The following is a 13,399-nucleotide window of genomic DNA, read 5'->3' on the forward strand; positions in this document are numbered from 1 at the left end:
CACACCTCTAAGAGCACCTTTGGCAATGCGGAAGCGTTCCTCTTGAGCCCTTATGGTGTAGTATCCCGCCTCAAAAGCCTCTTTTGCCGACGGCCACAGCTCTGGGTGGAGTTCGCGGTTCTACCGTCGTTCAGCGAGCCACTTATCTGCCTCTGCCCAGACCTGCTTTGTCGCGTCTGGCACAGTGGAGTTATTCGAGGACTTGACACCGGCACATATGGCGTCCCATAGTGAGAAAGCGGACTTGAGATCGCCAGCGAGGTTAAGTGATTGCGGGAAGTAGCGTTCTGATGCGGTTTGAATAACGCGTGACTTGGTCGTTGGTGAGGTCGGATCGGCATCGCCAGTGAGAAGCTCATCGAGGTACGACTTGGCTGCTATGCTAAGCGCACAGTTGTTGGGAAGAAGGAACGGAAGCCTAGAGAGCGTTAGTTTATCAGACTCGAGTCATTGTGATTCGGGACGACTAACTTCATCGCAATGACTGGTATATCAGCATGTCTCGTGCAGCAACCAGTACAGAACATTTGTGTGGCGGCCACCTCGATGATATCTCGAAGTGACTGACGGACTTTGTTGATGATGGAGTTGTAACCGAGCAAATGTTGACTGAGAGGTCCGGTGAAACCGATCGGACGATGGTGCAAAGTACCTAAGCCAGCAACACGAGACACTAGCATATTGTACTCCTTGTCGTTCGCTAGGCGGCTGTCAGCTATGCAGGACTTGGTCAAGGGCTTCCCACTTACTGCTACCACGCATTGGTGCGCCGTTGTACATAGAAAACATATCGATGTCGGAGTTCAAGAGGCCCAGGCGTATCAGCTCGACTGCGATCACCGCAGCTTCTTCGTGCTCTGGCTTGCCCTTTAGGCCAGCGATGATAGATACAAGGACTTTACCCCATTGTGTCAGATTATGGCTCTTGGGGTCAATGTACTCCCGCAGAGCGAGGAAGCGCCATATCGAGTTGTACAGTATTTCGGAAGTGGAAGAAAGGGGATTCTTAGGATCTTTCTTAGTGACCGATTTGGTGACGAAGTCGGAGTTTTGCAGTGATAAGATGGCTGCACCGAGAGTTCCACAGTCCTATCAGAGTGTTAGTATTGGCCCGTCAATTCGGTTGCGGCTTTGCTAACCTTGTACTGTCCGACAACATCCCTGAATGTAGCTTCCTTCACGTTCCAAGTGTCAACGAGCGAAGGAGCTATGGCTTCTGATGGCTTTTCGACAGGGATGGTTGTCGATGTGCGTTTCCCATTGGGTTCTACAGGAGAATACCAATGCGTCTGGTGCAGAGACTGGTGCCGATACCAATTATGTAAGGTACTAGACAAAAGGTTGACAGCGGGTGTTCGAAGTGGGATCAGCTTAGAGCTGACGAGGTCCCTGTATTCTGGAGACAAGCCACCATCCATGGGAGGGACTTCGAAGACCTCGCAGGTAGTGCGCCACTGGATGATGTGTGGGCTGATGAGACCTTTCGACATGTAGTGGAGAATTTCATCTGGGAGCCTTTGACCCAGATACTGTCCCGCATCGTTAGGCATCGAGCCAGAGTTTTGGGGCTCGACTTTCCCTTCCTCTGTGTAGACAGGGTGATTCTTGACGGCCAGACGTGCTTTCTGGTATCGCGTGACGTATTCCTTGCCCGCGGGCGGGACATCATTGTTGTTGACAACCACAGAGTATCCAGACTGACCGTTGTTCATGATGGTCTTAATAGCACTGTGCGGTTTGATCAGTTCTGCCCTGTTAGGCGCGTCGAGGATCGGGTGGGTCGGGAGGAAGGGCGTGCCGGCCAGTATGCAGGTGTCGAGGAAGATATCATCTGAGATGTTGGGAGCGTTGACAAACTTCGAAAGGTCGGCTACGCATTTCTCTCGGCGGACGAAGCTGAAATGTCGGGCCTCGAAGTCCCAAGATGTTATGATTTTGGAGCATTCGAAGATGAGGATATCTGACGAGCCGTAGACGGCGTGGACGTATTCGTGTTTCTCGAGATATGCCAACTGTCGATAATTAGTCACTGCGAACAGAGATTCCAGAGATGCTTGCCTGGGCCCAGGCGCTGTATGGCGCGACTGTCCAACGAATGTTGCGCTCGGTCAGGGTTGACTGTAGGGCGCGGAAGAGGTCCTCGGGCGTGACGTATGCTGTGAAGAGTCAGCACGATACACAGTCTCATCTTGACGGCGGCCATACTTGACTGTCCGAACTTAGCGACAGAGGCTTCCGCCTCGTGACTGTCGTACAGAGTCCACGCATTAATGTTTACCGATGCCTCGGTCTCCTTTTGCCTGAAAGGATCATCGTGTTTTGTAATATCCAGCCCGCTGAAGACGAAGACGGGTTCGATGTCGAAGCTGCGGAATTGGGCCAGATCGTCCTCAATGTGTTGTGTCAGGGCCAGCGGAAGGCCTCCCAGCGCAGGTACAAGCGGCTCCTTTGCGCGCGGGTGATTGAGGATCCGCTGGTTCAGGTATTCGGCGGCTTCGATGCCTACGCGGCAATTGCGCAATTGTTCGAGCTCGCCCGTTTCGCCCAGTGTGGCCGTCCATTGTACGAAGTCGCGGATCATGGTGCCAGTCGCGTGGTGGGGCTGTTTGAAAGTAATGGGAATGAGGGATTGATAATGAACGGAGACGATGGCAGTAAAGTCTCGAGTAATACTAAGAGATTCACCTGGCGTGATTACTGTATGTAGCGACGACGTGTGGTAAAGTTGTAGATGGTTGCGGGGGTGTGGACAGTAAATTGGAAGCTCCGATGCAGCTCCACGCCTTGGCAACTACACGATCCCTGATCAGCCGGGCGCTAGCTCAGGTACAGCGTCTAGCCGTACGAGGGAACGCAATCGCGCCGAGTAGAGGGATGAATGACGGGTAGGCGCAGAATTGAGGTGATCTGCTTCCGTAAAAAAAACACCCCAATTCGAACGTGGCTTCTCTGTTGCTTTCTTAGTGCCTAATCGCGTCTCACGTCTCACCTCTGCCCCTCACCTAGCGTTACTCCAGGCTTTCACGCGTCACATCTCACTCTCTCTCCAAATGGCTAGTTCAGGACACCACTCGGAAGCCATACCGGTTATTGATATCTCAAGCCCCTCCGAAGACGTCGCTCGGCAAGTGTTGGACGCGGCTTCCACACATGGCTTCCTCTACATTAAGAACGATGGTGTGACCATCCCACCCCAGGACATCGATGACATGTTCAAGTTGGTATGATGTGTCGATTGTCCGAAACTAAACTTGTTGGTTGATGAAAACAGTCTAAGGAGTTTTTTGCCGCTCCCAAAGAGCAGAAATCGGAATACGCAATCCACTCTGAGAAAGCAGGGGGCATAAACCGCGGGTGGGTACAGATGCAAGGCGAATCTCTGGATCCTGAAGGTCAAAAGGTGATTATCAACAAAACAAATAATGAGACGACCTGTTGACGAAATGAATGATAGCAAGGCGATCCGAAGGAAGCATTCAACATCGGGCCCCCAAACCCAAACCTCCAACCCCTACCTTCACCTCTCCAGGACTCTTCCAAGTTGATTACCCGCTTCCAACATTCCTGTCACACCCTCTGCACCCAAATCCTCTCTCTGCTCAACACCGCCCTCCAAATTCCCGACCCCAAGTACTTCAGCACGCGACACGACCAATCTCTCGGCCCATCCGGCACCATCTTCCGCATGCTCTACTACCCATCCACCCTCTCCCAAGGAAAAGGTTCCAAGCAAGGCGAAACCAGTATCCGTGCAGGTGCACACTCGGACTACGGTAGTCTAACTCTCTTGTTCCGTCTTCCGGGCCAGCCCGGCCTTGAACTGTCTACGCCTTCAGGGTGGAAGGCAGTGCCGGTGAGCCCATCGCCATCGTCATCGCCTCCAATCCTGGTCAACATAGGAGATTTACTGTGTTATTGGACCAATGGTATGCTGAAATCGACAGTACACCGTGTTACTTTCGAGGGTGGACAGGAGAGATACAGTATGGCGTACTTCTGCCACCCGCTGGATGAAGCAAGGTTAGACGCTGTACCTAGTCCCGTGATAGAGCAGTTTGGCAACAAGGGCGAGGAAGAGTTGAGGAGTCAGAGGAAGAGATTGGGGTTGAGAGAAGACGGGCTTGGAGAGGAAGTGATAACAGCCAAAGGGCATTTGGAGAGACGACTGAAGGTGACATACGGGATATGATGAGATCAGATTCAACTGACAAAAGGTATTACTATCAAACGCCTGTGCTATGCTCCATTGTTACTTCAAAGAACACCTCGCTATGCTTTGCGCCATCCCATGCAGACAAATCTAAGATAACTTCCTCGCACATACACCACTACATCATGACTGTACAAGATGAGGGTCTTCTTCACCCTCGCCTCTTCCTACCCGCCCTTCCCGTAGTATTCCCTCCAACGTCCTTCACGACGCCAATTCCTTCAACTGCCACGCTCTTCTCCTGCATAGTCCCACCCAGCTTCTTGATCATCTGCTCCCTCGCTTTCGCAGCACCAGGAGAATCCCAACCTAGCTCCTGGCTAGGCTGATATTCCTCCACCAGCACCGTGTTCTCCTCTTCTTCCTCTTCTCCAGCCAGAATGTTCCCGGAGCTATCACCCGCTGACGCGTTCGACCGCGTGGACGTTGCGCGACCAAGCTGCCGCCGTTTCCGCGTCTTGCCAGGTGCCTGCTCGACGGACGTAGGCACGGTCTTGCGGTTTGCGCGCATCTGAGCTAAGATTGAAGAGTAATCTTTTTCTTCTTCCGGTCCTTTTGCCTTTATTGTTTCCTTTTCTTTTGGTGCTTCCTGTGGTACCGGTTCGGTATCCGCCGGGATCACGGAGTCGGGTTCAGGAACAGGAACGACCGGATCTGGGATCTGACCAGCCTTGGACTTGCGGGGTGCCGGGGCTATGAGAGACTCGGCCGATGAACTCCTGGGTCGTGAGAACGATTTTGAGGCATGCGGGGACGTTGATGGGCGGCGCGGGGAGTTGGCGCTGGTTTCTTGGAGGGGGTGGGAACCTGCGCCATCCAATCCAGGTATGACAGACTCATCGTCATCGTAATTTAGGCCGTTAGTATCATTGTTGGAAATATCCGCCTCATTTGTGGTTGATGCAGGCGTTGCATCTGCTGGTGCAGTGAGAGCAAGAGTACCACGCTGCTGTGGGTGCAGAGACGTTTTCACGGCATTGGTAGGCTGTTGCTTTTTCTGACGAAGCTCAAGGCTCTCTTCCGTGGACAACAGTGCAGTGGGCACATCATCCTGTGGTTGAGGCCTCTGTTTGGGCTTCTGTGGCTGAGGCGGCGCTGGCTTGTTCAATTGATACTCGGCATACGACTGTAGCCGACCACTACGCAGACAATCCCAAAGCCATGTGGCATGAACAGCGGGTATCCGTTTGTCCGTGGCGAATTTGAGTTTCGGTGTGTTTATGGTAGGAGGGTTGCAGATCACAACCGAGGTCTTCGCCGATAACTGTTCATCGTACGAGGCACCTGTCAAAATTGTCAGACGATTTCAATGGAGGCGGAGCTGATCCCGTACCCATAAGCGTGACAACTTTGGTCACATGCAGTAACTCGATGCCGGAAAAGCCCGTAGAGTTGATGGTGAGTCCAGAGAACCCTGGCTACGTCAGCAACCAATAAAACAACCGTGGAGCACGAGCTTACCACTGATACTAAGCTTTTCGAATGGTCGACTTAACACATCGTCCGATGGATCTACTAGACGTTTGCCATACAGGCAGCGCTCGACCCACCAGTTAGTGGCCAGGTTTATGTGTTCTCCGGCACGCCCCGGAAGTGCCGCCGAATCGACCTCGACGTCATGTGGTATTACGAAGTAGCCTCGTCTTAGATCGTCGGATGGCGCATTGTTGAGATCGGTCGCATGGATTACGTGCGCGCCGTTGCTCTCGAGGTGTTGGCGCAAAATGCTTGTCTAGCGGGAACGTCAGCTAGGGCTGAAATGTAAGATGGTATGACAAACCTTCTCTGCATCAAAGCCATGCGTGCATACGAGTCGTCCTTGAAAGATGCCATCATGTTGGGACACATCGTTCGTATGTGGTGGCAATGATGGTTCATGACTGTCTGCATTGTCATCAAGGTGCGCCTCGATAAGCGAATCATTCTCATGGACGGATGCATGTCTGTGAGGGGACGCTGGGGTATGTGTGCGAGTGCTTGTCCGCGTACTATCTGGCTTAGTAACGATTTCCTCTGTCCATTCATCCTCATCAATCGGTCGTTCGAAACTGGGCGCTGTGATGCCCGCCCAAAAGGCATCACTTTGGCTGCCAACCTTGGTGCTTGCTGAGCGACGTAGCTTCCTGCGAAAAGGATTCAGGGCCTGGCTAGGCTCTGCATCTCGCGTGCGTTTGCCTATGGCTGGCGACGCGGGCAGTTTGCGATCCCAAGCACCCTGGCCTCGCTCTTCGACCGGCATGGTGGGGTTGTAGAGGGTTTCGTCCAGCACCATGCCTCTCTCCAGACTTTGTTCGAGCCATTCCAGCGACACGATCTTCATCCTCCAGTTCAGGGCGTGTTCGTACTTCTTGCCCGATGGCGCGGCTGCGATGAGGTGGGTGACGGACTTGGTGAGGTCGCCGTGGTACTCGGCTCCGTTGGCGTCCACTGACTCCTGAATGGTCTTGCGCTGATCGGCTGTAGTAGTCAGTATCGTCGTGTGTGCTTGAAACTGGCGACGTACGGTTGTCGAAGCCGGTAAGGCATATCTTCAGCCCAGCGAGGGTCGGCATGCGGTACTCCTTTTCCAGCGCGGCCATGTCCAGGTCGTCATCGCCAGTCATCCACACCTCCCTCAAGGCTTCGAGCCACTCCGGGGAGAGGACCTTGACGTCCTCGCGAGACTTGGCGACATAGCGGTATTTGGCGCTGTCGGTGCTGCCAACGATGAGGTGGGTTACGTCTGATGTGAGGTCGAGCTTGATGGTCGCGCCCATCTGCGCGCCAATGGCGGCGAGTTTGGCCTATATGGTCATTAGAGAAAGCGAGATATCAGCATCTGGAGTAGACGTACGCGCTGCTCGGGGGCGATAGAGGTACAACAGAGGATGGCCCCAGCCAGGGGCAATTGGCCTGCTCCTGCATCATGTGAGCATGTGTATGGTAATAATGATACCCTATGTCCTACCATAGCCTCCATCATGCGCGTCCATTACTTGCAAAGTCGCGGTGTCGTGTGCTTACGCCGAGCGAAGCGCGTCTGAGCTAAGCCCTGCTCTTCGCCAGACGCGTTGCGGGGAAGCCAGCGTGGTCACGTGGTGCCGCCTCACGCTCGCCATTCCTTCCGCACTGCCCGCCCTGCCGTGTCCGCTCCTCAACCCTCCCCCAGATGCCGCCGAATCTCGCACATGCCACGAAAAAAAAAGCTTTCCACCCCACTGCCGAGGATCCACCGCAGCCAGAATGACGACTGCTTCGTTCCTGGCCTCGAACTTGAGGGCGGCTGAGTTGGCAGCCCGCCCTGTTCTTTGCGCCGATCTGCCCACTCACGTTTGCTGTAACTCCAGATTCAGAACCCCAGGCGCTGATCACTACGCGATTGGGCCGTCAGGTTTCTTTTCGGCGATCGTGGGAGGTGACGCCCTGTTTATGTGGTTGTTCTGATGCACCATGGCACAAGATGCCCGGGCATGATCTATCATCTGTTCGATAGTTCCAAAACAAGGAAGACGAACTCTCCGCCCATGCGCTGGCGGAGCATCGCTTGGTCTGTCGCGAGATTGCGCGTTGCCCATGCCCAGCGTGGCTCTGCCATCTTGGAGTCTAAGCGATGCCATATCCTGTCAGCTATCATGGGCGCGTGCTCGCATACATACTGTAATCAGTGCCTGTCGGGGCTTTGCCATCCGTGCGTGCTACTGGCAGGATGAAGCATGCCTTGTCGTCGTCGATCAAGGTAACGTGCCGGGTATGCCGTAGTCGGTCGCTAGCCGCCAACGGGTCTAGAAGCAGCCTGAGCAGATGCCCATTGAGATCTGACCCCTGCATCGAGTCTTGCAGACTCTTGGTGCTCAGCATGATGTAATGCATCCGAGCCTCCGTCCGCGCAAGCTACTGCTGCGCTGCCATGCCGCTCCTAGTAACGCCTAGCACGCTCATATACCCGCTGCGGGAATATCCTGCCCTGATGCGCTGCTTGCACGCCCTCACGACCATTCCTTACCCCATCCGGGTACCCACTGATATACCTCTGCTAGAGCAGTAGCAGCCCATCTCAAATTCATCATCCTAGCTGCTGCGACCCCGCCGACCAGCAGCGCTGCACACCGTCCACCGTCCGCGTCATCCGTCTGTTCCCTGCAAACTCGACGCTCGACGCTCGACGCCGGTACACTTTCGCCGTCCCTGCACTGCCCTAGTCTGACATGCTCGCGTCCTCGTAACATGCCTGCTCGCTGGCTAGCTGCAACTCACTTCAAAACACCCGCGAGTTCCTGTTATTCGCCGTTGTTGTCCTGGCAAGAAACTCCTCTCCGTCGCCAGCGCAAACCCTCGCTCCAGGGTATTCCCGCACGCTTCCGACGCACCGGCGACTTCACCGCTCCACTACCCTACAGTGGCCTGTCGTGCTGATCGCATTTACACATCATTAACTAGGTAGCCTCACCCACGCCTTTGGATACCCTGTCTCTGCTCGTGAGTCCTTGTCTCATCTCCCCCTTCACCGCGTTCGGGCCCTTTGTCCTAGTAGCGCCCAACCTCAACGTCCCTTCCCAAAGCATCCATATGGAACCTGCTTGGGTTACCGTGGTCAAGAAGCCTTTGTACCCCTCTCATGACTCTGCGGTGTTGCACAAGCCAAGTTCTTCTCTACTTCCTGAATTACACCTCGTATAAGACACAACACGCCGCATGCCTTGTCACCACACCTTGATCCTGTCCTCCACCTCCACTTCAAGTCACTAACGCATCGTCGCTATGCCAGAGTACCACACCGTCTACTCTGAACGTGGCCGATTACGATATCTACCCGACCACTTAGACACTCCCAAGAAAACCTACCGCGGCATCTTTGCTGGCCGCAATCGCAGACCGCACCGCATTCACATCGCACACGTCGGTCCTGATCCGACTTTATTTCGCAGCCAGAGGCGTCAGACGACTAGTCAGTCGTACTTCACAGAAAAGCTGGCGGCCCCACGCGACGGCGCTAAACGTTTCCTACGGTCGTTTATCGACACCCACTTTTCCACCAAGCCCGAAACTACAGACATACCTACCCCTCAATCGTCGACGACTCCTACTAGCAGCAACCGCAACTCGGTTGCCTCTGTTCCCGAACCACGCACCGCCGACATGCGGTCGCTCACGAGGAATTCTGGCAGCGGCGCAGTAGGCGCAATCGGAGGCACATTGGCTGCAGCAGGCATGCCGAGACCATCAGTCGCCGAGTCACATTGGTCTTCCGGTCGTGCATCTGCAAAGAGCATAATCTCCAATGTCAAGAGCCTGCCAGAAGAGAAGCCAGTGGCTTCAGGTGGTGGCGTCAGTGTAAACGTGCAACTCACAGAGCCGGTTCTGTTTCTACGGGGCTTCGAGCAAGCTGAGCACGCGGAGCGAAGTACAGCTATGCTCCGTGGAACACTATGCTTAAAGATCTCGAAACCCGCGAAATTGAAGGCTGTGACGCTCAAGTTCAGAGGTAAAGCGACGACCAAGTGGCCAGAAGGTACGTTCGTTTATCGTTTTCCTCGTTCAAACTAACAGTAATTAGGCATTCCTCCAAAGAAGGTTGAATTCGAAGAGGTTGATACTCTGATGAGCCACACATGGCCATTCTTTAACTCTCAATTCCCCACTGCCGAGAACGGCACTGGTGCAGATCACGTGGAACTCTACAAGGGTTCTAACGGATTGACTGGATCGCCAAACAACTCTTCGCTGAATTTAACGACAAAAGAGGCCAAAAGACTATCGCTACAAGTCAACCAATCGCGCAGCTTCGGTAAGGGCGACACCCCTGGAGGCGGCCCCTCGGTAGCACAGAAGGGTTACAGGACCTTTAACCCCGGAGAGTACATGTACAACTTCGAGCTGCCTTTGGATAGCCACCTTCCCGAAACCATCGATGTCGACCTTGGTTCCGTCAAGTACGAGCTGGAAGCGACTGTAGAACGCGCTGGCGCCTTCCGCACAAACCTCATGGGAACAAAGGAAGTTACCCTGATCCGCGCGCCATCAGAGGGGTCACTAGAGCAGGTCGAGCCTATTGCGATCAGCCGCAGCTGGGAGGACCAATTACACTACGACATCGTCATCTCCGGCAAATCCTTCCCACTCGGCGCTCAGGTTCCTATCGCTTTCAAGCTGACACCACTGGCGAAAGTGCAATGTCATCGTATCAAAGTGTTTGTCACGGAGAACGTCGAGTACTTCTGTAACAACAAGCGAGTGCATCGAATGGAGCCTGTCCGTAAGGTTCAGCTGTTCGAGAAACGGGCGGATGGCCCACCGACCAGTACATTCCCCGGCAGTACGATGCGGATAGTGTCTGGAGGGGGTGTCCCCTATGACCAACGGGCAGCCGCTTCTCGAGGCGAGGACGTGCAGGTGCAAGATCCCACCAACCTACTGGGTGATCTTGGAGGAGATGCAAACATCGGGCCTACAGAGATGGAGTTCAATGTGCAACTGCCAAGCTGTCACAACCTCAAAGAGAAGGACAAGTCATCCAAGTTGCACTTCGACACCACGTACCAGAACATACAGGTGCACCATTGGATCAAGGTACGTCTAATCTTGGGTTTCATTGTCGTACACACTAACAATCGACTAGCTTGTCATGCGCCTTTCGAAACCGGACGCCACCGACCCGACTAAGAGAAGGCATTTCGAGATCTCGATCGATTCGCCCTTCCATATCCTTTCGTGTCAAGCTACGCAAGCCAACACAGCACTCCCAGCGTACTCGTCGCCCGAACCTGCCCTGAGCGGCACACGGGTACCCGAGTGCGGATGCCCCAATGCACCATCCCGGCGCAACTCACCGACCAGCTTTGTACCTACATTGAGCTCTCTGGGTCGCTCAAGAGGGAACTCGGACGCCGTACTACCAACACCATCACCAAATCTCACCCGCCCACAAGCAGCACACATCGGCGGGCCGAATGACTCCACGGTGCAAAGACCCATTCACCTCATGCGCGTACCCTCTTTCAACCCACCCGCATTTTCGGAAATAGAACCACCGCCTCCTCTGGAAACCCCACCTCCTCTATACGAAAGCATCGCATCGCCGACGAGTGGTCTGGCCGATTACTTCTCCCGTTTGTCTGATGCATACGACGATTCTGACAGCGACCCCGAGCGCAACGACCGAGCGCGCGTCGAGATCCCCCTGACGCCAGGAGGTCGCACCGCCAGGAGTATGGACGAGCGCCGAACTTGGTTGCCTGTCGGCCACTGAGCATCACCATACTCCCACGACGTCATGTGTTACGTTCTCTTTCAAGTTCATGCATATACATTTTTACTTACATTTACGACGTTTCTCTTTTCGCTTTTAGGCGGTCTGTGCATTCATTGTCTGGGAGATATAGGGAATTCCCCCGGTACCACGGTGCATTCGGAAAATTCTGCAGCGCATTTTCGTTACTGTCGCATTGCTCGCTCTCGGGCTGTTTCGCGTGTTTGGGTCAAGGGTTCGCTGGGATGTTCCTTCGCTGGACCAGGCGCTTTGTTGTTTCATGGGCACAAGCTTCATGTTAGATGGGTGGCCCTTAGGTCCCCAACTTCGCGCTTTCACATTTCCCGTAATCATCATATCTAGTCGACCACATAGGTTGTAAATATCACGACGTACATATTATTGATATTCATGACTATTTACAATGCGCCTGACCTTGACTGTCGCTTACAAGGGGTATTGAAGAGAATCAAGTTCGTACAACCATCTCGAAGTGCTTTCTCAACAGACGTTTTGTTACATACACTATCAGAGTGATGTGCCGCGCAAAAGGCAGAGCCAGTTCGCATATCCCAAACATGGAATTACACCAACATACAAAATCTTTTTTCGTCCTCTTCAAAACTAATTTCGCAGACCTTGCTTGAGCATTCTTCAGGGCCGTTCATTGATACACAACAGCCAACTCACACGTCACGAACATCCATCTTTCACCCGTCATCCAACCGTGTTCCCCGTGCTAAGCGCCCGCGCAACGCCCATCATGTCAAGCATGGACACATCTATCAAACACGGGCCCTGCCTTAGATTCCATGTTGTAAGGTCAGCCCGCCTACCTTGTGCCAGGCTCACCATCTCTACATCCGCAACTACAACAACTAGGTTCTACCATCTACTCCTTTAACATTCCAGGCACAGCCCTGGAATGTCGCATTTAGTAGCCCGTTGCTGAAGTGACGTATGTGGAGATTGTGGAGTAGACAGTGGGAACAAGGAAAGGGGAATTCTTTTTCGGTGCATCTAGATGCGATGCGCGTGTTGCTGTTGTTGTTGTGTTTGTTGTCGTGGTTTTTGCAGTCTGTGAGTTCTTGGCTTTCTCGTATTTGGGTTGCTATCAACGGGGAATTCTGCACGACTACCCAACCTGCAGCCTCATTAATCTGCCCAAGTATGAATTCGCGATACCGCGACTTCTGTGCGCGGAAGCGCGTTTTCTGCCGCAGTTTAGGCTCTTGCGGTAGGTGACCAGCGTTTGGTGTTCCTGCCGACCATTGTGTAGACGGCAGACTTGCCATGGTGAAACGCGGCTATCGGACCGTTTGGCGAGATCTTGACAGGTTTTGATGGGCAAGGATTGTCGCGGAGTAAAGTAGGTTGTGTGGAAGGAGGTTATGACGTCGATGGTCGTGGTCATGCTGGCTCTGTTGAGTAGATGGTAGATCGGACATTTGCATGGGGAAATCTAAGGGAACGAGATGGTGTTGGGAACTACGGTTTCACCTGCATCCTTGCGTGATCGATCGATTAACGCTGGGGAGTTGAACGTGCGGAATTCGCGTGAACGGGACATTGCTGAGATCATAGATGCTTTGCGCTGCGCTGGGGTTGCATCGCGTGTTGGAGGCTTATTCCCGGGGTATGTGGTGTTGAGATCGCGACTTCCCTGGCATGTTCGATCCACTCTACAGACCTTGTCCACGTTCGTGCCTGATGCCTTGAATAAACATTTCCGCTGAAACCATGGGGGTAGAGTGTGTGCAGCTTCTGAGGATGTCCGATGACGTTGTTTCCGCGAGGATGCGAGGCAGTATACAAAAGCCCACCTTCCACCCCTCACACACAACTCATCTTCACCGCGTACTCCAGAGCGGAAATCTCTGCATAGCGGCTGTTCGTGGGGGCCCATGTGTTCTCACCGGACTACTTAGCGATAGTCAGTCGACTTCTACCGGCCATGCTCCATG

At 53.8% G+C, this 13,399-nt stretch overlaps 4 protein-coding genes across 4 annotated transcripts; 2 read left to right on the top strand and 2 right to left on the bottom strand.

The window, feature by feature from the left end:
* Positions 1-120: 120 nt before the first annotated feature.
* Positions 121-2,581, bottom strand: J4E78_003098 (uncharacterized protein; the record flags this gene model as incomplete). The annotated part of the gene is made up of 6 exons (XM_049363741.1): positions 121-418; positions 526-700; positions 750-1,089; positions 1,140-2,012; positions 2,059-2,156; positions 2,206-2,581. The coding sequence occupies 6 exons, from the start codon at positions 2,579-2,581 to the stop codon at positions 121-123; spliced, it is 2,160 nt and encodes a 719-aa protein (XP_049224406.1).
* A 469-nt stretch (positions 2,582-3,050) lies between these two features.
* On the top strand, positions 3,051-4,189 carry J4E78_003099 (uncharacterized protein; the record flags this gene model as incomplete). Its single annotated transcript, XM_049363742.1, has 3 exons — positions 3,051-3,221; positions 3,272-3,400; positions 3,455-4,189. The coding sequence occupies 3 exons, from the start codon at positions 3,051-3,053 to the stop codon at positions 4,187-4,189; spliced, it is 1,035 nt and encodes a 344-aa protein (XP_049224407.1).
* Positions 4,190-4,361: 172 nt separating this feature from the next.
* Positions 4,362-7,182, bottom strand: J4E78_003100 (uncharacterized protein; the record flags this gene model as incomplete). The annotated part of the gene is made up of 6 exons (XM_049363743.1): positions 4,362-5,494; positions 5,544-5,624; positions 6,200-6,667; positions 6,714-6,993; positions 7,044-7,108; positions 7,158-7,182. The coding sequence occupies 6 exons, from the start codon at positions 7,180-7,182 to the stop codon at positions 4,362-4,364; spliced, it is 2,052 nt and encodes a 683-aa protein (XP_049224408.1).
* Positions 7,183-9,325: 2,143 nt separating this feature from the next.
* On the top strand, positions 9,326-11,435 carry J4E78_003101 (uncharacterized protein; the record flags this gene model as incomplete). Its single annotated transcript, XM_049363744.1, has 3 exons — positions 9,326-9,698; positions 9,744-10,756; positions 10,806-11,435. The coding sequence occupies 3 exons, from the start codon at positions 9,326-9,328 to the stop codon at positions 11,433-11,435; spliced, it is 2,016 nt and encodes a 671-aa protein (XP_049224409.1).
* Between the last annotated feature and the right edge of the window lie 1,964 nt (positions 11,436-13,399).

Source organism: Alternaria triticimaculans (genome assembly GCF_023758025.1).
Source record: "Alternaria triticimaculans strain BMP 0046 chromosome Unknown scaffold_3, whole genome shotgun sequence".
NCBI classification, from domain to species: Eukaryota; Fungi; Ascomycota; class Dothideomycetes; order Pleosporales; family Pleosporaceae; genus Alternaria; species Alternaria triticimaculans.